We start from the raw sequence: 23,671 nt of genomic DNA on the forward strand, positions 1-23,671 counted from the left end.
TTACAAATCCTACCATGTGGATTCATGGATTTTTTTTTCACATTCTGTCTCTCACAGTTGAAGTGTACCTCTGGTGCAAATTACTGACCTCTGTCATCATTTTAGGTGGGGGAACTTGCACAATCGGTGGCTGACTAAATACTTTTTTGCCCCACTGTATGCCCTCTAGCTGTATATACATGTGTATATATATATACATGTGTATATACATGTATATATATATACACATATCTGTGTCCAGCACCGGAAAGATGGCTGCAGCACCGGATGGAGCCATTGTCCATATCGGCTACCTTCATACCCGATACCTGAACTCCTCCATTAATGGCAAAGAGCTCCCTCGTCTTGATGTCCATATAGGTGAATAGGTACAGAGGCATATAGTGTGGATGTATAAGCTGGAATGCTAGAGCCACAGTCACCTGCAAATTTTCTGTCAACATATCAACTTTATTTTAAAAAAGGAATGCCTTACAAATGTATTATTTCTGAGTGTTCAAAAGTTAATTTATTATAAATAAACTGAACTCTTCATTCGAAAAATCATAATTACGTATTATGCACCACAATAGTGTCCAGCCAATTATTAAATACAAAGATATTTTAAAAAGGCTAACCAAAAAGTCCAACCATCAAAATGTATAACTGCTTTTTTTAAACGTATCCGCTTGAACAGTAGAGCCTGTCAGGACTCCGTTTCCTTGTTTTTTACCATCACATTGCTCTGCTTGCGTATGAGGAGCTGCTTAGGCCCTTCATTAGTGGCTTTGATCATTTTCCAGGCATCATGGTGCATGAGTCCCTCCAGAGAACTGCCATTGATAGACAGGACTTCATCGCCAACCTCGATAAGTCCGGAAAGCTCTGCAGCTCCTCCTGTGTTAGACATGAACAGCAATTCAGACTCAGATAAAGCTCCTTATTTTACTCTGGTCTACTTATGATCTACACGCTGAAGATATATTCAAATTATAGCTATGATTTGAGAGATGGCCATTCACCTGGCTATAACCAACCTTCCCTGTCAGTGTCTGTCAGATTTAAGCCTCTGATTTCTCCTCTAATATATGCATATCTCACAGACTCTCATTATTTGAATTAAGTCAAAGATTTGTGTTTAAATAAATAATAAAGGTACTTTCACACAGGATACACTGCAATCATTACTTTCAGTGTGGCCGTTCCAAGAAAACACGCATGCAGCTGTCATGGTCACTGAGGTCAAAGTTCAACAAATGTAAAGTTTGATTTTGTTGAACTTTCCAGCGTTCCATCTATTCATCCTCTTCTGTTTATCCTTATCATGGTCGCAGGGGGGTGGAGCCTATCCCAGCTATCATAGGGCGAGAGGCAGAGTAAACCCTGGACAGGTGACCAGTCTGTCACAGAAAGACAGACAACCATTCACACGAACATTTACACCTGTGGACAATCTAGAATCACCAGTTAACCCAACCCGACTGACTGCATGTCTGTGGACTGTGGGATGAAGCCGGAGAGAACCCGGGCAAACACGGGGAGAACGTGCACACAGACAACTGAATTCAGGACCTTCCTACTGTGAGGTAACCGTGCTAACCCAAGTGCCACAAATTTTAAGTTATGCAACAAATTTTGACCACAAGAGGAAAATGCTGTGGGGGAAACAAGTTTCCATCCAAACAGAAATGTCAATGCTGTTATAACAGTCACGTTGTTTGATTTAAGGCAGACACAGTGTAAACAGCTTAGATTTTGTGTTTCTCCCAGTAGCACTACAGCTATTAAAGCTCTTAAAGAAATTAGGGGTAAAGAAAATAAACTGATCTCACTGTGATGGCTGTGTTTACTTTCTCTTCTAATGCTCAAACACTGCACTGAAGTCGGCTTCAATCACTAACTTTTACTGAATGAACGAACACAAAGGTAGCGTCCACTCTGTGTCCCACTGATGAAAGTATCTGTGTCTGTGGCTAAAGACCCGGAAAAATATACGTTAAGTTTGTGCAAATGCAAGCAGAACTGCTGCTGTAGCTTCATGATTAAAGTCCCAAGAATTGCAGTGAGTGTGCCCTATCCCCTGATCCCTGCTGTTCATTACAAATGCACCTACAAAATAAGAGAATGACCGTTTTGGGATTTTTTTTTAAGAAAGCATGAATGAAACCAGGAAGGAGTGTACACTGAAACACAGGAGGTGGAACGACTTTAGTCATGTTCCCTGTGATTAACACCAGACTGAATTTGTTTGCTAAGCTAGTTATCTATGTAGCATTATGTTTATGTTTGAGCCCGAAGGTTTATGTGATAAAATCTTTAACAAACAAGAATCAGTATTCATGTTAACATTATCGTCTGTGACACCAGCAGTTACAAAGACACAGTTTACGTCACATGGAAACCTTGTGTTCATTGTTAACAGCGGCACACACACTGTGACGTCACAGTGTGTGTGCATTTTGTCTGAGAAGAAAAAGTCACCTTTAAAGATGCGTTTGACAGTGAGAGGCCTGTCTCCGTGGCTCAAAGACCTGCCCCCCTCCAGACTGAAGCCCAGTCCAACAGAAGTATTATGAAGCTCCACTGTTACAGCACCATCTGGACTGACATCCACAGCTGAAAGACATCCCACACCAAGAAGGACAGAAGTTAGATATAAACCTAAGAGAGGATGCTGCTGCTGACCGCTGGACTTCAGCTGATTGCAGAAACCACACCACGGGCAGAGCTGTTTGCAAGGTTAATGTTTGTATTTAAAAGGGTCAAATGCTCTGACGAAAGAAGTACTCTAAGTCAGACAGCATCAGAGTGATTTAAAACCGACGTTACAGCCAATGAGAATATTACAGGAAGCTCTGTGTACCCACTGGAGATGGAAACCTACCTCCGCTACGCTCCAAAGACTTCTGGGTAGCCGAGGCTTGTCTGTCAGAGATACACTGCACACTGTCTTTGTCTCTGTGAATGACCACTAAGACCTGGTTGGACTGCTTGGCTTGATGAAGACAGGATCTAGCCTCTGCGTGTGTTTTACCCTCCAGACTGGTGCCATTTATGGATAAAATGCTGTCATCTCTTTGGATTGTACCTTCAAGACCAGCTGCACCTTTTGTGAAGACCCGATGAACCTGAGGACAAAAACATATTAATAATACATATCATTCAGTCATGTATTAAATACATTTATTATGTGTTCATTAAGCAGATGGGTCTCCTGAATTATTGGAGGATCATGGCCTTTACAAAACTGTGAGAGGTCACGGTGAGTTGGTGCAACAGTGACAGTTACTCACTGAGCAATATGTGACTGATTTCAGTCGATCACTGTTGCTCTCAGGTTAACCAGTCCTTTCTGCATCTGCCATGAACTAATTAAGTGCACTGATCAAACACAACATTATGACCACCTGCCTAATATTTTGTCAGTCCCCCTTTGCTGCCAAAACAGGGCTGAGCCATCAAGACTCCACTGGACCTGAAGCTGTGCTGTGGCACCAAAATGTTAGCAAAACATCCTGTAAGTCCTCAAAGGTCCTGTGAGTCCTCAAAGATCCTGTAAGTCCTCAAAGGTCCTGTAAGTCCTCAAAGGTCCTGTAAGTCCTCAAAGACCCTGTAAGTCCTCAAAGATCCTGTAAGTCCTCAAAGATCCTGTGAGTCCTAAAACCTCCTGTAAGTCCTCGAAGACCCTGTGAGTCCTCAAAGATCCTGTAAGTCCTCAAAGATCCTGTAAGTCCTCAAAGGTCCTGTAAGTCCTCAAAGATCCTGTAAGTCCTCAAAGATCCTGTAAGTCCTCAAAGGTCCTGTAAGTCCTCAAAGACCCTGTAAGTCCTCAAACGTCCTGTAAGTCCTCAAAGGTCCTGTGAGTCCTCAAAGATCCTGTAAGTCCTCAAAGGTCCTGTAAGTCCTCAAAGATCCTGTAAGTCCTCAAAGACCCTGTAAGTCCTCAAAGGTCCTGTGAGTCCTCAAAGACCCTGTAAGTCCTCAAAGATCCTGTAAGTCCTCAAACGTCCTGTAAATCCTTAAAGGTCCTGTAAGTCCTCAAAGATCCTGCAAGCCCTTAAAGATCCTGTAAGTCCTCAAAGGTCCTGTAAGTCCTCAAAGGTCCTGTGAGTCCTCAAAGATCCTGTAAGTCCTCAAAGGTCCTGTAAGTCCTCAAACGTCCTGTAAGTCCTCAAAGATCCTGTGAGTCCTAAAACCTCCTGTAAGTCCTCAAAGACCCTGTAAGTCCTCAAAGACCCTGTGAGTCCTCAAAGATCCTGTAAGTCCTCAAAGGTCCTGTAAGTCCTCAAAGGTCCTGTAAGTCCTCAAAGATCCTGTAAGTCCTCAAAGGTCCTGTAAGTCCTTAAAGGTCCTGTAAGTCCTCAAAGGTCCTGTAAGTCCTCAAAGATCCTGTAAGTCCTCAAAGGTCCTGTAAGTCCTCAAAGGTCCTGTAAGTTCTCAAACGTCCTGTGAGTCCTCAAACGTCCTGTAAGTCCTCAAAGGTCCTGTAAGTCCTCAAAGGTCCTGTAAGTCCTCAAACATCCTGTAAGTCCTTAAAGATCCTGTAAGTCCTTAAAGATCCTGTCAGTCCTCAAACGTCCTGTAAGTCCTCAAACGTCCTGTAAGTCCTCAAACGTCCTGTAAGTCCTTAAAGGTCCTGTAAGTCCTCAAACGTCCTGTAAGTCCTTAAAGATCCTGTAAGTCCTCAAACGTCCTCTAAGTCCTTATAGATCCTGTAAGTCCTCAAACGTCCTCTAAGTCCTTATAGATCCTGTAAGTCCTCAAACGTCCTGTAAGTCCTAATAGATCCTGTAAGTCCTCAAATGTCTGCTGCTTGAAGTTTTGAAAGGCTTGTTGTGTTTTGTAATCTGAGCTGCTGGTAACCTTTGACCTCTGTAGCTGGTGACTCTAATGAACTTTCCCTCAGCAGAGTGGGCTTTGTCACACTGTTTGGTGCATTTTGCTCTTGAAGAAACTTTTCTTGAGATTTTCTGGACTAACTGAATCTTCATATCTTAGTGAGGCATTCAAGGCAAGTAAATGAATGTGCAAGAAAATGTGCTTTAAATTGTTGCAACAGTCACCGTACATTATTGTTTAAATCTGAAGGATGTGAATCTGAACAGAGATTCAACATCTTGTACTTACAGTTATGTCCTTTTGCTCGAGGTCAACTCCTCCAGCAATACTGAAACCAAGTCCTGAACCTTCTCCTTTACTCAGGACAACAAGACGAGTATTTCTGTTAGTCTGCAAAACACACAGAGAGACAAATAAAGAACACTCAAACTCAGCTGGACTCTGTATCTGCAGTGAGACATTACCTTGGTTTGCTGAAGCAGGGTTGATATGTAAGCTTTCGCTGTTAGTGAGGACAGCAGTGTTTCCAGTTTACACTGACTCACAGGTGAAGCCGACAGCTCCTCTAAACTGCAGAGAAAAAGCCATCGAATCAGGACATTTAATGTGTTTTTTTCACCCACATTTCACAGTTATGTTTGGAGCAAAGCAGCTGCTGTGATTTACAATGACTGGTTTAAAGTCTCACCTGATGGACCAGCCGAGCTGCCGGCCATGGGTCTCTCGGGTCCTCTGAGCAGTCTCTTCAGTGACTTCAGCCTCACTGTGGTTAACGCTGTTCAAATCTGCTTTCATTGGAGTTGCACAGGTTGGAAAGCTGTCAGTCACTGGGGCTATAGTGGACTGGGTGTCAGAGTCTGTTTTATCTGCATTGCTGCACCCTCCTGCAACGTCCTCTTTGCACAGTTTTTCCAGCTCAGGCATGCTGAGAGCCCTGAGCTGCCGTAACCTACTGTAGAGAAGTCTGCCATGTTTCTTGCGCAGCACTGGAGGAGTGTGTGGTGCAGCCCCATCTGGAGCTTTGTGAACTTCATTCTTAGAAGACTTACGAAGACGAAGAGAACAGGATGTGGCTGGAAGCAGATTTTCCACATAAGAGCTAAAACTCCTTTGCCGTGTCCGGAAGTCAACAGCATTAACCAGTTCCATATAACCTGCAATCCTTTGGTTCAGTGGGGCTCTATATGCCAGCGCATACGGCTGAGGATCACTGCTTTTCACCAGGGGCTTGTCAACATTAGCCAGATTCTCAAAGGATTTGATTTTATGTCGGACAGAGAAAGGACTGTAATCTGCAGACGAGGCAGTGTGTGCGGACAGGGTCTGTGTGGACAGGGTCCGTGTGGACAGGGTCTGTGTGGACAGTCTGGATGTGCTGGACTTCGCTGTCTCTTCTGTCTCCATAACTGTCACAGGTTTGAAACCTTTACTTGTTGAATGAGCTGCTGTAGAAGACAGTGAATGAAATGCTGTGTTGGTGACCGAGGCAGCTGTTCTTTCTTCTGCGGTGACAGTGGATGAATGCATTGCTGCTAATCGTGCATCTGTATCATTTCTGTGTTTATTTTCTTTTGAAACCTTTTTGTCTCTATGTGACATAGCTGCTGCTGCTGCTGCTGCTGACGATGATGATGATGATGATGATGAGGAAGACAGTCGCACTTCCATGAATGTCCTCTGAGTGGCAGGTCCATGTGATTCAGCTTTTGCTTCGTAACCTACATGCATGTCTTTTTTGGGCAGCTGCACAGTTTGCAAAGCTCCATCTGAATTTCCATGCTCAGTCATTATTTGCTTTGTGTCACCTGCTCCGGCCACAGCTAGGCCACTCCTGACATCAGGCTGGTTAGTGGGCTTCAAAATCCCAATGGTTACCACAGCTGCTGGATTTGTTGACTGTCTGAAGGAAGCCTTTGTATCTGCAGGGACTGGACTCCCCAACAGTTTTTGAAGAGGCTCCTCTGGGCTGTTCTTCTTTTTAATACTCAAACCTTTAAGTGTGGAAGGACCACTTTCAACCTGAAGTCTGAAGTTACTCCTCCACACAGGACTGTCTGAGTAACCGAGGTGTTTCAGCTTTGAGCTTGTCTTAGGTAAGGAGCGAGCGTCAGGCTTTAACGTATCTTTACACTGCACGACTTTGTGATTGTTGCTCACTGACGCTGACATTTTGGATAGCCTGGAGCCTGAGGGGTTGGATTCCACTGAATATGTTTGTGTGTCGTCACACCTCAGTAAATCTGATCTTTGGGAGACGTCTGCATGCAGATTTTCAGTGACGGAGTGGGCTGCTGGTGGAGCATGGTTTCTGTAAACGCTCGTGTGTCTGGATGCTGCACACGCTTTAACTCTGTCAAAGTGTGGCTCTGTAGCAGAAACAGGTGCTGTACTGTTAAGAAACTGGCATGGTGACCGTGTAGAAGAGACACCACCAATACCATCTGCCATGTTCTTTACCACTGCACTGCAGTCACTGTTTGAACCACTGACATCTGCAGTGGGATCCATGTGTTTACAACTAGGATTTGATTTTTCTGGACCTGATCCGCTGAAAACTGCAGAGCTGCCTTCTTTCTGTTGGTTCACACATTTATTCATCAGAAAGGCAGCACCCTTTTCATCTCTGGCTTCCAAAGGAGGCTTCTCACACAGGGCTGCACCATGTTGGCCTGGACAGCAGGTTTCAGGCTCATCACATGATATTTCCTCACTGGTGTCGCGGCTCACATCTGATAACACGTCGTCTACATTGACGATGGGCAAGTTACAGTCTGGTTGGATTGTGGCTTTTCCTAAATGTGTTCTTATTACTTGATCAGTCCCCCCCTGAACAGATTTGGCTGGATCCACTGTGGATCCATCACTGCTCTGTGACCACACAGTCCCTCCCAGGCTGAGCAGTCGATCTACAGCTGGCACAAGACATGAAAAGATCAGGATCGAATGAGAGGAGGTTGGTAACAACGAATAATTTACATTACATATTTTTTTAAATATGAAACCAGTGAATTGTAATTTATATGATATAATTTGATGTGTAAGTTTAATTATTTATGTGTACATATTAGTGATGCAACGGATCAAAAATCTCACAGTTTGGATCTGATCAATTTTCGGATCAGCAAAAAAAGAAAAAAGACAAAAATTTAACATTTACTTATTGAAGTATTTTTTGCCTGTTAAAAACATTCAACTCAAGACTCATTCCACGCAGTTATTAAAAAAAATTATGGTACAATATAGTGCAGTATAGGGCTTTGTATCTACCACTCAATTCAATTCAATTCAGTTTTATTTATAAAGCGCCAAATCACAACAACAGTCGCCTCAAGGTGCTTTATATTGTAAGGTAGACCCTACAATAATACACACCGCTCATTACATCGCACTCCGCTGCCCTGGAGCTCCACCCATTTGTAGTAGTTGGGCAACAGAAGATGCCTGGGACAGTTCAGCCATAACTTTAAACTTCTCCTGCTCATACATGCTTGGAATGATCTTGCCACTAAAGTGGACGCGCAACCGGATATCATAGCGTGGCTCAAGCACATTCATCATAGTTTAAACCCCTTGTTTTGCACAACAGAATACGGCCTCCCGTCTGCAGCTAAACACCCCAGTAGCTTCTGTAATAGCTTTAGCCCGGTCGGGCTGGGCAGCAAAGGGCTGCTTAAATGCCACAAACTCCTCTGCTCCTCCACTTGGACCGCTAGCGCTGGCCATAGCTATCGCTTGACAGACCTACCACGCGCACCATACACATACTTTTTTTTCTTCTTTTTCGAATCTTCGGACCACGTGCGTGCCGAACCGTGGAGTGGGATCGGTTCAGATTACGGATCAACCGCGATCCGCTGCACCACTATATAACATGTATCTATGTAATTCAGCCTGTTGCATGAGAGGTGAGGCGCCGTCATGAAGGTGAAGTGATTAAAGACCTTTTCTCATGTTAGCAGCGTGAAATGAACCCGAATGGATTTCTCTCTGATTTGAACCAATGACTCTATCAACTGTGTTATATTTGATACAGTCATTGCTGTGAACTGCTGACTCCTAACATACAGAGGGAATGCATACAGCCACACTGTACAATACTATTACATACGATACAGTGATATGCATCAAAAGGGTTGCATTATATTATAATCTACAATCTCATAAGGAAAGACTAAAGCTACTGTACACAGATGTATACTCAGCTGGTCAACTGCAGGACTTAGCTGGAGACATTGCTGTGGCTGATCCAGGAAGTCACATGATCGACTGCTCTCTCTTGTATTACACATGTTTGCACTTTAGTGTCTAACATGCAAAGATGTGAAGAAGTCTCTGTTTACCAGTTACAGAACTGAAACTGTCAGGAGCAGCGTATATGGACAGGTTATCATCAGAGGAAGTGACTTTTCCTCCTTTTTCCTTCGCCTGCTTATCAGTAATGTTGATCTATGATGACATGTTTACTCAGAGAGACATGATGACTTTAAAACAGACATGTGGAAAGACTCCCCGTTTTAGTGCCCCACAGCAATCTCTGTGTTACATAAAGATTAATGTTACACTACGCCTAGTGTGAAGCTACAGGGCAAATCTAATATTGGTCATTAAAAGTAAAATATAAAGGTTAGTCACCGTGAACAGAGAGTCAGAGGCGTGCAGGTTGCTTTGGGGAGGAGAGAGCGGGGATGCTGATCCTACATCTGAGGTCAGCATTAAAGGAAAACACACAGCAGTCTATGTGAAAGCTTAAAGAGTAACACTACCTGGTGGCTTAGAAACAGCACTACACAGCAGTGTAAGCGCACATTCAAAGACACACAAATATACGATTTAATCATGTCGTAACCATTAAGTGGAGACGGTTTTCCTCCCAGCAGCTGGAGGTTTGAGTGTAAGCTGATGGGCAGGCTGCAGAAAGTGAACGAGCAGTGTAGCGTGACAGAAGTGACATGTTCAGCTGCTTAGTGTAGCTGAGCATCTAATCAGGAATCCAGCCTGTATATTGTTAGTGCTTCTTCCCCAATGCAAAGACAACTGTGTGATGAGACGCAGACCACAGCAGCTATAAACATATTATTACTGCACTGAGGAAATGTAGAAAGGGTTGGGTGGAAGGAAGAGTCTAAAGCTCTGAGTAGCCAATGTTTGTTTTTATTCTCGTCTGACATTGGCCAATCAGCTGGGCAGTCCATATATACGGTTTTTAAATGGAGCTTTTCTATTTTCTCAAAGCTTTACACAACTAGGCTCTTTCATCCATTCACACAAAAACTTTTTCTATTTAACTGCTTTCTGTCTAACATTCAGAGACATTCACACTCCGATGGATGCATCAGAGAGCAAGTTGGGTTTAGTATCCCGTCCAGTATATTCAGCAGGGATTGAACCACCAACCCTCCGATCAGTGTTGGGGAGTAACAGAGTACATGTACCGCCGTTACGTATTTAAAATACAAAATATGAGTAACTGTATTCCGTTACAGTTACTGTTTAAAAGGGTGGTATTTAGAATACAGTTACTTTGTTATAAATGGATTACATGGCAGTCCTCTGTAATTCTGGTCATTCCACGCTGCGCATTGCGGCTGGAAACCCAAACAAAACACGCGAGAAGAGGCTGTAAAAAGAAAACGCGTCCTGTTGGTGGCGTCAATCACACGATGGACCCGGAGCCAGCGCCAGCGCAACAGAGTTTCGGACTTGGAAGTTCCAACACCATTTCATATTCAAAGAAGAAAGGGATGGGCGAAATTTAACAGTGCAATGCAAAAAAAGAAGATGCTCTCCTCGCCAAAAACTCCACCTCCAACCTAACAAATCAAGTAAGTTATTTTTAAAAACTAACGTTAGCCTACTGCAAATATCTCATTTTAGTTGTGGTAGCTACCTGGGCTATGTGCCACTTCAGTAGCTTCGATGTGATATTGCTGTGATTTTAGCTAACATTGTTAGCTGACATCAGCTAACAATGTTAGCTGACGTTAGCTAAAGTTAGTTCATAGACTGTTAAACTTGATGGATAGCATTAACAACCTGCTAGCTTCAAATTATCGTGTGCAGTTCTGAAAGCAATCCCAAAATGATTAACAGTAAGGTGGACATTAAGGTTGGGCGAGATTTAAAAATTTTCCAACCAACAATCGTCAGTCAAACAAATGATGATAACCAACATATTCGCGCAGGTGACTTGTTAGTGGGCGGAGTAATGTAATCATGCACGGACTGATTTGCGCATCTAGAACATAAATAGAAAGTTTTCCTTGTTGGAGTTTCTGTATTAACATTGCTCCTTTTTTGGATTATTCATTTATTTATTTGAGATGCACCAAATTGCACAAAAAACCTTAACTTTACCTCTGATATTTTTTTATGGTCGCTGGAAGTGACATTTTGGTTTTTAACTTATTTGTTGTTTGGTCGAGTGTCTAAGACATAAACACTGGAACACAGTTAAAGTGGAAGAAGAAGACAGTTTCTTTGTATCCCTACCCACCATTGCGGTTTCTTTATTTAAATTAAATGTTTAATTTTTTCCTGAACATAGACTACTGCTGTTCTTTCATTCTGAGTTTGAGTAAATGAATCGCTGCATTTGTTCATGCCGTTAAAACATCACTATTATATTTCCCGTTGACTGCTTCTCTTGCCTTCAACCAACATTATTATTATACTTACTCATGGGCAAAAAAATTAAAAATTCGTCTTGTAAACACAATCGGCGAAAGGCTCAACCTATTGTTGATAGTCAATATATTCGTCCAATCGCCCAACCTTAGTGGACATTAGGTAAGGCTGCACTTTTTGCAGTGATCTCGAATACAAAACTATTTCTTCATCAGTAATATTTTGTCTTTTGTTCGGTCTCTTTTTTTTTTCCAGAGGACGCATCCCAGGGTTATACGCAGTTTACCCAAAGCAAACACGTCGGATCATGGTGATGAACAAAGTGGCAAAGACACAGCCTCTCCTCCTCTCAAACAAGCCATCCTTAGCACTCCAGCCATCAGCCAAAGGAGAGTAAATTCCTTGGTATTTGACTTCATAGTCAATGAAGTGCAGCCCTTTTCTACTGTTGAGAACACCTCATTCCGTAAGACGGTTGAAGGACTAAGTGGGGGCAGGAGTCCTGTTTGCAGAAAAACATTGATGACTCGTGTTGAGAAAACCTTTCCAAAAAATGAACGAAGCAATAACTGAAATTCTTCTACATACTCAAAATGTGTGCACAACAGCAGATATCTGGACTGCGCATCACAGAAGTTTCATTGGCATCACATGTCACTGGATCGAGTCAGACACATTGGATCGCAGGTCTGCTGCACTGGCATGTGAGAGGATAAGAGGCCATCACATTTATGATGTTATTGCCGCCAAAATAAGTCAGGTTCATGCTGAATTCCATATCAGAGGCAAGGTTAGTGCTACAGTCACAGACAATGGGAGCAATTCTGTAAAAGCTTTCAATGAATATGGAGATTCAAAAACAGAAGATGATCTGGAAGACACAGGTGATGCACAATTTCATGATGTCACTACAGTACTTGAGGAGGAGCAAGAACACGAGGAGCTGAACTTCTTTTTGCCACCACACCATCGATGTGCTGCGCACACACTAAATCTCATTGCCACGACTGACCTTGATAAAGCTGCTTCACAGCAGGGTGTTTCCAGAAAATTATACAGGAGTGCAAAGGCAAAATGTGCAGCCATCTGGAATAAGGCTCATCACTCATCAGGTGCTTCTGAGGTAATTGAAGAAATTGCCCAAATGAGATGTGTTGTACCTTCAGTGACTAGGTGGAGCTCAGAGTACCATGCAATCGAGAAGCTAATGAATCTACCTGAAAGTCAGCTCAATGAAATCTGTGAACATCTGAAGGTGGCAAAACTGCATCCTCAAGAGACAGTGTTTCTCAAAGAGTATGCAGCCACTCTGAAACCGCTTGCCTACTCAGTCAACCTGCTCCAGGGGAAAAGAACTGCTACTTCGGATATGTGATTCCCACCCTTCTCAGTCTGAAAGCCAAGTTATCTGAAAAGTTGACACAAGTGCAATTTTCAACTCACATCCTCTTAGCGATCATCAAAGCAATTGACACTCGATTTGCAGCTGTATTAGCCTCCCATGAAGCAAGGATGGCAGATGATGAGAGAGAATCCACGAGAAGAACGATGGTCCAAGAGGCCCGTCTCCTCAACACAGAACCTTCTAATGACACCAGCACCACTGGACGTGCCTCAGTGGGGAAATGAGCCAGAAGATGATGACGACAACAGCTTCTTCAGTTTTCAGAGTACACAGGTGACCTGTTCTACAGCGGAGGATGAGGTACAGAGGTATCTTCAAGATTCAGATAAGACATTGACCTCATTAATGGGACATCCAGTGATCAGAGCCCTCTTCTTAAAACACAATACAACTCTGCCGTCAATTGCTCCGGTCGAGCGTCTCTTTAGCCACGGAGGACTCGTCTTCACCTGACACCATAACCGCATGACAGACAAACACTTTGAACAGGTGCTCTTGCTGCGTTACAACCGCCTTTACTGGACTGCAGACTAGGCGGAACAGATGTAGGTAGTCTGCTGAAACTATCCTGGTATTGTTCACAGATGGGGCTTGCAACCTCAGTATTTTGTAGTCTTTAGTATTTGTTTTTGGCATGCATTCAAAAAGCAGCACCTCATATGTTTACTGCAATTGTTCGCCAATTATTTGATTTTTGGGGCCATTTAAGGTTTTGAACCAAGCAGTTCAGCACTGACACCTCGGACAGTTCTTTGTTGCTTGCCTTTGTTAAATGGCCATAAGGTAATGTTGCTGAGTTGCATTAAAACATATATTGTCTTGTTTTAAAAATTATATCTAGGGTAAGGTTTAAAATGTAATTTCTCATTGTTACATTGAGTTTGAATATCTGAGTTGTATTGAAAAATCTTTTGTAATTTAAAATTTTTGGTGGAAGAATAATATTGACAGTAAATGCCAAAATAATATATTTTTCATTTTTGAGTATAATTTTATATATTGCCTTTTTTTGTCCTAATAAGAAAACAGTCATTGAAAATGCTGATATTTTTTCTCCTTGTGCCAGGCTACTTTTGATTTTAACTAAGTGATGTTGGTGACCATAACAGTAAATACTCTTCAATGGCAGATTTTATGTTTGTCTAATACTCTTCCACTTGTCAGCTTTATAAATAAAAAAATATTGTTAAGGAAAGATGGTGCTTTTTTATTATCTTTAAGAAGACAAAACAGCTTATACAAACATACCCAAGTCTTTGCTCCTCTACATTAAATATATTAAGTTGGGCTTAACAGCCAAATGGTAAAGAAAAACAAACAAGAATGTGCAGGATGTGATAGCGACATTTGTGTAGTTGTAAAAAGCATGACAATATATTAAGTAATCCAAAGTATTCAGAATACGTTACTCACATTGAGTAACTTAATGGAATACATTACAAAATACATTTTGGGGCATGTAATCTGTAATCTTTAGTGGAATACATTATAAAAGTGACCTTCCCAACACTGCCTCCGATCAATAAAAGGCCTGCTGCGACCCCACAATGAGGGACAATCCAGACTGGAGTCCCCTGTGCCTGTTTCACAGTGCTTTCAGCATCTTCTCCCTGACTCGACAGCATCAGGCTGTAATTTCTTGAAGCAGGTGAGCTGCTCATTTTCATCTATTCAGCTTTAGAATAAAGTCACACGGTGAGCGTCTTACCTGAGATCGGTCTCCTGATGTCCAAGGCCAGTGTCAGAGGAAGGCTGTGCATGAGTTCACAAATGTCCTGGTAGCTGGAGGAGCAAACTAGTTTATCTCCAATCTTGACGATCTCATCTCCGGGACGCAGCCTGCCTGCAGACTCCTGGGACCACAGTTAGAGAAACAAGCTCAGCCTTTACATGGAATATTTTTAATATCTTAAATCGTTTGATCCTTTAAAGAATCACCAGAAAATTCAAATATTCTTGTTCATATTCAGTTTGCAGAGAAAATTTTGCATATATATTTGAATTTGTATCATCTTTGCTACAGCCATCATTTTTTGCTTTGCAGTTTATTGCCAAAAACTGTGTTGTTGAATTTATTTTGTTTTTTGGGGGGAACCCCCAACCCCCATCCCACTGGTGTAGGGTTGAAAGCAATCCCACGTACCCTTTCTGCTGCACCTCCAGGCTCCACCCCAGCGATCACCAGCTTCAGTGGTGATGACATAATCTCCAGTTCAAGCCCAAATGAATTCCCGTCGTTCCTTCTTAGGATCACCGTGTTAATGGGACAAATCCCTGCAAACTCACTGGCATCTTCCTTCTCATATAGCTGACTGGGGATCATGTCGGCAGCCACCGTGGGGTTTGTTCCTGTGCTGTGGGATGGGAGCTGCAATGGGGCCAAGGCCAGGGTGGGTTCATCCGTTTGGGATGTTTGCTGCTGGGGTAGGTTTGGTGTTTCAGTGCTCATAATGACCCTGTTCACTGCTTCAAGCTTGGGGGACTGCTTTGACTCCAACTGTCCGTGACTTTGATTTGGACAGTCCTCACTGCTGGTGGTCATATCAGTGAGCACAGAGCTGCTCGACACCCCTGCTGTGTGATCTAAAGGCTGGTGGATGAACATGAAGGTTAACTCACAACCAGGTGACTCTGACTTATTGGGAAAACCATCCTTACTTTGAGTGGAACTGTCACAGAGTGCTGTGGGTATATCTCTGCCTCCACTCTGCAAATCTCCACTATCTTCACCGTCTAACACCGAGCTGCTAAATACACCTGCTGAATCACTCTGTGACACGTCACTGCAGGTAAAGGCTTCAGATTTTGTGGGTCTGTGGAAGGGCTCAATTTTTCTGCTGCTGGCTGAATTTTCTCCCTCGCTGAGGTCATCCTCAAAGCACTTCACCTGGCAGAGAAGTGGGCTGCGTGCTGTGGGGGGGCTGGACCATGTGATGGGCTGGCACACGGCCTCCACATGGTGACTGAGAGGTGCAGAGGTTTGGTCTTGGATGTTGTTGTACACACGGCCGTCTTCCACTTCAGTCAGAGATGGGCTGAATCCTGAAAATAAAGATGAACTTACAGCTAATTTTTACAAAACTGGATGCTGTGTAATTGTTTAAAGAGAGATGATAAATGCTTGGTCTCTAAAAAAATCTCATAAATGGTCGGTGGCATGTGTGGGGGCAGGGCTTGAGGCTCTTTCCTCTTGGATGCCCCGAGTGCCCTTTTCTTCTGGCTTTTTTGTTTTTTAATGTATGTGTGTGTGTGTGGAGTCGTGGCCGCTCCCCTCAACAGTAAAGTTTAACGATTAATCACAATTTTGCTAAATAAAAGGATCTGGCTTGCATCAGTCACATGATGACCTTTAACCAATGCTCACCCTTGAAAGCAGAGTGCGCTGGTTACGAGCTGGGAACCAGTTTGCAAATACCATGCACATTTTCTGCCACCTGGGCGGTGCGGAGCTGTAAACAAATTAACTGGGAGACACAGAGTGATGCAACAAAAACCAGTAAGCAGGTGTACAGCGTACACTGTAGTATGTAGCACACAGGAGTATTAGCTCATTATGGACACGCTGGTCAGTTGCCTTTTGGCAACTGATGAAATGAGCGTGCTGTGTGTGCAACAGCTCGGCAAACATTACCTGTCCTTTTATTACCTGCACAGGTGTGCTGGTCACAGCTGCTAGCTGACTGGCTAAGACTCTCAGGGATCTGTAGCTCTGTGTCTCAGGGAACATATTTAGTTTTACAGTAAGTTACAGGGCTTTCCCTGACTTTGTGGAGGACTTATATTTCACTAATATACATATTCACATACAGTCAGGTCCATAAATATTGGGACATTGACACAACATTTTTGGCTCTATACACCACCACAATAGATTCCAAGTGAAACGAACAACATGTGCTTTAACTGGAGACTGTCAGCTTTTATTTGAAGGTATTTACATCCAAATCAGGTGAAAGGTGTAGGAATTACAACAGTTTGCATATGTGCCTCCCACTTGTTAAGGGACCAAAAGTAATGGGACAATTGGCTTCTTAGCTGTTCCATGGCCAGGTGTGTGTTATTCCCTCATTGTCCCAATTACAATGAGCAGATAAAAGGTCCAGAGTTCATTTGATACAATCCAGCACATTTTTATGTTTGTTGCAGATCAAATAGAGTTAGAAGGTAGGATCCCATTGTTCCTGTCTAGTTCCTAGTGGATATTATCATTTTATTATTAGCCTTAGCTTCTAGCCACTGTATTAATGGCAACAGCCACAGGTAATGTGATCACTGGTAACTCCTAATAGTTATGTTAACCTTTTAATACTTCAGTCGTGTTGTTTAGAGGTCAGTAAAGTTCTCATTTCATCAACTACTGTTCACATGTCAAGCGTGGTGGAAGCAAACTTTAAAGTTAAATCTGTGAAATATTCCTAAAACGTCTTCCTGGGATTTAATCAGTAACATTTTACCATGTGGTTTTGATGAGCAGTCAGCCTTGGAGGTAATGCAGCTCATCTGGTGGAGGACATCGTCACTATCTGAGCCCATCAACATGGATTCAGATGGGAATGAGTGGCTGGAAAGTTCCTGCAGGAAGTACTGAGACAACTCTGCCTCTGAACTCAGGGAGCCCTGTTTAAGAAACAACCAAATTGGACAGAAGTTGAAATGAAAGGAAGTTTAAAACTATTAAAATACATTTAACTCATTAACTGGGATGAAAGGGTGTATACTATAACTGTAAGATTTACTTTGTTACACTGATTAGCTGTTTATTTAAAACCCCAAGAAAGTTGATGAAACAAGAACCATCTACGGAAGGCCAGGAGTGACAAAATGAATAGATAAATACACCATTAATTAATAAAAAGAGTCATTAATTAATTAAACTTGGAACTAAATAAATAAATGCCTCAGAGGCATTCACACTATTGATTTCCTGTTTCTCTTTATTCTTTCTTCTACCTTATTCTAGTTGCTCAGACCTTTGCTGGTTAACTACTCCCTCAGTTTTCATCCGATTTTCACCATTCAAACTTTAAACTGTTCTGCTCCTTCTGCTAACGCCTACTCTTTTGGTGCTCATAACTTTTATACTTTTTGAAATATTAAGGGTTTTTTTGGCAATTTTTTGGCACATTAAGATGACTAGGACAACATTACAAGTGTGGTCACTGATTTTGCTGTGTTTTAGCTCAGTGAGATGAGCAGAGCGGGAGGCCCGGGTTCGAATCCCGCCTATGGCAAAAAAAAAAATTAAAAAAAATTCAGGTAACAGTTAAACCTTTTAAACTCTTTTCAGCAAAAATTCTAGATTCTTCAGCTGTTTTTTAGCAGAAACTACAGCTTTGTTACCTCTTTTCAGTGCAAAGTTCTGCTCCTTTCCCCTTTTCTGTAGAAAGTTCTGCTTCTTCACCTCTTTTCAGCAGATTTTTCAGCTTTTTGGCCTATTATCAGCAGAATTTCCAGTTTCTTCATCTCTTTTAGCAGAAAGTTCAACAACTTCACCTCTTTTCAGCACAAATCTCAGCCTCTTCTGCTCTTTTCAGCACAATTTTCAGTTTCTTTAAATCTTTTCAGCACAAATTTCAGTTTCTTCACCTCTTTTCAGCACAATTCAGCTTCTTCTGCACAGTGCACATTTTTTCTCTTATATCTTTCTTCGGGACTAGAATTGGTTTGGCTCAGTGGGATGAGCAGCTGAGATCCAGTGGCGAAGGTACGAATCCTACCTGTGGCAGTTGCCACATCTTCCGTGCTCACATGCACACTGCTTTCTTGACAGTCTGCGGTGTACCCTTTCAAATACAGCCATCTTCAGCAATTACTTCAGCTTTTTCAGCTCTTTTCAGCAGTTTGCTCAGCGTCTTCTGCACCCTGCAGATTTTTCTCTCATCATATGTTTGACTCAGTTGAGAACCAGTTTGGTTCAGAGAGATGAGCAGCCGTTCTCAAAGCGGGAGGGCCGGGTTTAAATCCCGGTAATAGCACCATTTTTTTTCCCAGTAGACAGTTTAACTTCTTTAACTCTTATCAGTAAAAACTTCAGCTAGTTCACCTCTTTTCAGCAGAAATTTTAGCTCCTTCACCTCTTTTAGGCTAAATGTTATGCTTTTTCACTTCTTTTCAGCACAAACTTCAGCTTCTTCAGCTCTTTTCAGCAGATAGTTCTGCTACTTCAGCTCTTTTCATTAGATTCCACTACACGGCATTCACACTGCATTTTCGCAGGAAATGCAACTTTTTCTAGTTACACTTTTATTCCATGCACAGCTGGTGTGGAGCACCTACAGTTTCATTGTACATGTAAAATAACAATAAAAGTCTATTCTATTCTATTCTATATGATTGTGTAAGAAGGTTGAAACTGAACCTATCAATGTAGCAACAAAACTAAATATATGTCTAAATGAAAACGTACCCTGCTGGCAGGCTCAAGGAACCTCTTCATGGTCCAGCTGAGAACAGGCGACCTGTCTTCCTGCATGTCCTTCACTGCTGGGCTGGTGTTCTTACAGGACACACCTACACATTAAAACCACAACAGACAAACCCAGACAAATACAGAATTCAGTGATGCCATCATTTTCACACGCCACACGGAGCAAGTTAGTGACCGTATTTCTAAGGTTTAACCTCAGCTTTATCTGAGTTTAGAGGGAGGACATTAAAGATCATCCAGGCCGTCATGTCTGGATTCATAGATAAATAACTGTATAACTGTATAACTGTATATCTCAGATTTCTGTAAAGTTATTTATTTCATATTCTGTATAGTTTTTCATATTTATATCCTGTTCATAGCCTGTACATAGCTTGTACTCACTACAGCCTGTACATACTTATAGTTATAGAATATTCACAACATACCTCATACCGTGTACATTATAACATACCATAATAGATCCATTTCACTAATATACTTACATATCTATATTATTGCTAATATATATTGTAATATATCTATATCACTAAAGCACTTCTGGATGGATGCAAACTGCATTTCGTTGCCCTGTACCTGTGCATGTGCAATGACAATAAAGTTGAATTCTATTCTATTCTAAAACTGAGTATCAGCTGCACAGCAATGAGAGTGTGGTTTGTTGGATAGTTTATGTGTGGATGGGAACTGGGGGGTGCTGGTAACAAGAGGAGGCAAGCTCCTAAGAGGCCTGTAAGACTGTAGGACTGGGGTTTTATACAATCTCACCAATTTTTATAGAAAGAACTAAAAAATCCAAAGAGGTATAGATGCTGGGTCTCTCCTAATAAGAACAGGTTTTCCTCTGAACATTTAAGTTATCTATAAAAGTTACATCATTTTCTGGACAGCCACCATTTGAAGACCCACATGTGGACATGCATATACACTACATATACATATATACTAGGGGACTAGAGGCTGATGCAGCCTTCAAAGTTGTTCCAGTGTCACCTGCTCTGGCCCCTGGAATACTTTGACCATGGTTGCTGGGACTCTAGTTTCACATTTCTAAGAGTAAAATCTTCCTAGCACATTTTGTTCTTTGGCAGGTATTTCACAGATTGGGGAAAATTAACTGGCAGAATCAATTTTCCCCAGAACTGAACAGGTTGGTGGGCACTTCTGTTTTTGACTACACTTCTTCCACAGTCACCTGCTGGGGCACAGCTGAGGAGGAAAGTGCAGTTAACCCCTAACACACAAACCTGCTGCTAGTGGTTTGGCTAACTGCTAAGCTATTAGCTACACTAAGCTAGCAAATCCCTAAGGACACAGTTAGTGAATATTTGCATGTGATTCTGAAGAAATGATGCTTTAATACAGCCCCTGTAAGTTACTATGAAATAAGTTTCAATGAGAAAATTTGCAGTTAATCAAGCTACACAGATTGACCTACAGAAAAACACCACAGTGCACCGTAACAAGAACAGGAAGTGATCTAATACCATGGCGAGACCAGGACTAAGTGAACAACATCAACCCTGTCTTGTCACAGTACAGTGTTCTTCATTGAAACCTTGTTACAAACCAAAGAAACAGTGCTCTTGCCTACACAGTAGTTAAACTACAATAGTGTAGCAGGGCCATGTGTAAAATGATGGAGCTAACTAGTAAAATAGTTGATACAGTTAATTAAAATGTGAATGCTGGTACAGGTCAGACCTTGCGAATGAAATGAGTGCTTGTTCCTGCTCATTTTGTCCCTGTGAGTGGATCGAGTTATGATGTCATCCATCTCCTGCTCTGATACCTGAGGTGAGACAAAGAAACACAAAAAGATGCATTTTAGCATCAAGAAAGACAAACACATCCTAAAGCACCAACCTTCAGGAATCTACCAGAAACACAATAATTAGCACATGTGCCGACAATCCCATTTAACAGAATAAGGGGTTTTTGAATGAGGATGCACTACGATAAGAAGAAAAGCTGGTGGAGGCCGTCTGATGCTTTGGGCAAAGTGATAGTGGGAGACATTGGGTCATGCTACTCATGATGTTACTTTGACACGTACCACCAACTTGAGCATTGTTGCAGACCATGTATTATTTTATATTTGCATAGTGACTACTAATACCAATGACTAACAACGGGCCGTGTGGTCAGTTTCATGACCATTGATATGACCATCAACAACCATTGATTAATGGCCATGAGTCCCATTCACAGAGAGTTGGAGAATGGCTGCAATCACAGCATGTAAGATGGTGACAGATGTACCCTTAGGCCCCTCCTCGATTCAGAGATGGTCTTTCCCTTTTCATGTAAATGGCCTCCTTGACTCCGCCCTCAAACCAGCGCTCCCCCCTGTCCAGGATGTTACATCCTCATCATTGAAAGAGTGTCCACTGGCCTGTAGGTGTGCATAGACTGCAGAGTCCTGGCCTGACGAGGTGGCTCTTCTGTTTTGTGCCGTCCTCTTAGCCAGAGGTTGTTTGGTTTCCCCGATGTATAAATCCTGCCAATCCTCCTGCACTTACCAGCGCACACTATGTTACTCTGTTTGTGTCGGGGGACCCGATCCATGGGGTGGACCAGCATATTTTGGGGCTTAAAAGCCACAGAGACCCGGTGTTTAGAAAAAATGCGTCTCAACTGTTCCGATACTCCTGACACGTATGGGATCACTACAGGTTTTCACTTAGGCAGCGGTTGTCCTTCTCTCCTGGATCAGCTGGAGCTTTCTTGGGTTCAGGAAAGGTTTGAGTAGCCCATTAGTTTGAGGTGTTGACGAGGCTCCCGTGTGTCAATCCAATCGAGCATCTGTGGGACGTGCTGGACAAACAAACCCCAACTGACACCTTCAGGGGTCTAGTCGAGCCCATGGCCAAATACCTCAGGGCTGTGTGGCAGCAAAAGAGGGACTGACACAATATTAGGCAGGTCCTTATAATGTGATGCTTGATTAGTGTATATACAGAGCTAAAAAGAAACCTAGGATTGTGTTTATGGAACATAGACTGTGTTTTTGTCTGGGTGAATGAGACTCAATTTACTTTGAATTCTCAATTAAACTAGAAACTGGTGAGTAGATCCGGGCTATGTGATACATTTTTGGCTCAACAACCCCTGAATGTCATTGGAGGAGAGGAACATCATGAGGATCAAGACAGAGGATGCAGGAGCAACTTCATCCAGTAGCTTGAATCAAACCAACAGTTAAGGCGGTTTTACAGGAGGCTGAACTTTTTATTTAAAAGCAGATCAGGTCTTACCTTTGGATTAGGATGCCTGCTTACAATAAGAGTAATGGGCCCAGGCCCACACTCACTGAGGATGGCATAGGCCTCACTGAGAGCAGCGTGACGAAGGCTGACCGAGTCCACCTCAAGTATCTGATCTCCACGACTGGACAAAGGCACAGGTGTCAGCACAACTCTGAACGTTGTCTCCTCAAGATTCACACACACGTCAGTGAGTAGATTATCACAATTACTGAGAAATACTCTCATTAAAACACGTTTTACTCTTCTGATATTAGTAAAACTACAAATTTTTACCTGAGCCTGCCATCCATCTTGGCCACAGAGCCCAGAGCCAGGGTATGGATGTAGATACCAGGAGCAGCGTTCTCCAGGGTCAAACAGCACACTCCAATTCCAAGGCCCACACCGTGCTCTGCAGGGGGTTAAAGCCGTAGTAAGTCCCAAAGTCAAGAAAGCCTCTGATTGATGCAGCAGTGAAACTGCTGTGATCATACTGGAACATACACTCAACAAAAATATAAACGCAACACTTTTGTTTTTGCTCCCATTCCCCATGGGATGGACTTAGAGACCTAAAATTCATTCCAGATACACAATATAACCATCCCTCCCAAACAGTGGTCACAAATCAGTCCAAATGTGTGGTAGTGGGCACATCTGCTATATTGAGATAATCCATCCCACCTCACAGGTGTGCCACATCAGGATGCTGATCTGACATCATGAGTAGTGCACAGGTGTACCTCAGACTGACCACAACAAAAGGCCACCCTGGAATGTGCAGTTTTGTCTCACAGCAAAATGCCACAGATGCCACAAGCAATGAGGGAGTGTGCAATTGGCATGCTGACAGCAGGAATGTCAACCAGATCTGTCGCCCGTGCATTGAATGTTCATTTCTCAACCATAAGCCGCCTCCACAGGCGTGTCAGAGAATATGGCAGCACATCCAACCGGCCTCACAACCGCAGACCTCGTGTAACCACACCAGCCCAGGACCTCCACATCCAGCAGGTTCACCTCCAAGATCGTCTGAGACCAGCCACCCAGACAGCTGCTGGAACAATTGGTTTGCACAACCAAACAATTTCTGCACAAACTGTCAGAAACCGTCTCAGGGACGCTCAACTGCATGCCCGTCGTCCTCAT

At 42.7% G+C, this 23,671-nt stretch overlaps 1 protein-coding gene across 2 annotated transcripts in view; it reads right to left on the reverse strand.

Annotated features, from left to right (window-relative positions):
- Nucleotides 1–429: 429 nt before the first annotated feature.
- The window catches only part of pdzd2 (PDZ domain containing 2), a 96,608-nt gene continuing 73,366 nt past the window's right edge, over nucleotides 430–23,671 (reverse strand). For both annotated transcript variants that reach the window (XM_024799117.2, XM_076890532.1), the window contains 13 exons: nucleotides 22,817–22,934; nucleotides 22,532–22,664; nucleotides 20,979–21,066; nucleotides 19,254–19,357; nucleotides 17,302–17,464; nucleotides 14,991–15,889; nucleotides 14,556–14,700; nucleotides 5,507–7,730; nucleotides 5,283–5,388; nucleotides 5,107–5,208; nucleotides 2,864–3,107; nucleotides 2,461–2,595; nucleotides 430–876 (listed from right to left, as the gene is read on the reverse strand). In XM_024799117.2, the coding sequence (XP_024654885.2) occupies nucleotides 686–876; nucleotides 2,461–2,595; nucleotides 2,864–3,107; nucleotides 5,107–5,208; nucleotides 5,283–5,388; nucleotides 5,507–7,730; nucleotides 14,556–14,700; nucleotides 14,991–15,889; nucleotides 17,302–17,464; nucleotides 19,254–19,357; nucleotides 20,979–21,066; nucleotides 22,532–22,664; nucleotides 22,817–22,934 (4,652 nt within the window). In that variant the 3' untranslated portion in view covers nucleotides 430–685. The remainder of the gene's footprint in view (nucleotides 877–2,460; nucleotides 2,596–2,863; nucleotides 3,108–5,106; nucleotides 5,209–5,282; nucleotides 5,389–5,506; nucleotides 7,731–14,555; nucleotides 14,701–14,990; nucleotides 15,890–17,301; nucleotides 17,465–19,253; nucleotides 19,358–20,978; nucleotides 21,067–22,531; nucleotides 22,665–22,816; nucleotides 22,935–23,671) is intronic.

This window comes from Maylandia zebra, linkage group LG12 (assembly GCF_041146795.1).
Source record: "Maylandia zebra isolate NMK-2024a linkage group LG12, Mzebra_GT3a, whole genome shotgun sequence".
NCBI classification, from domain to species: Eukaryota; Metazoa; Chordata; class Actinopteri; order Cichliformes; family Cichlidae; genus Maylandia; species Maylandia zebra.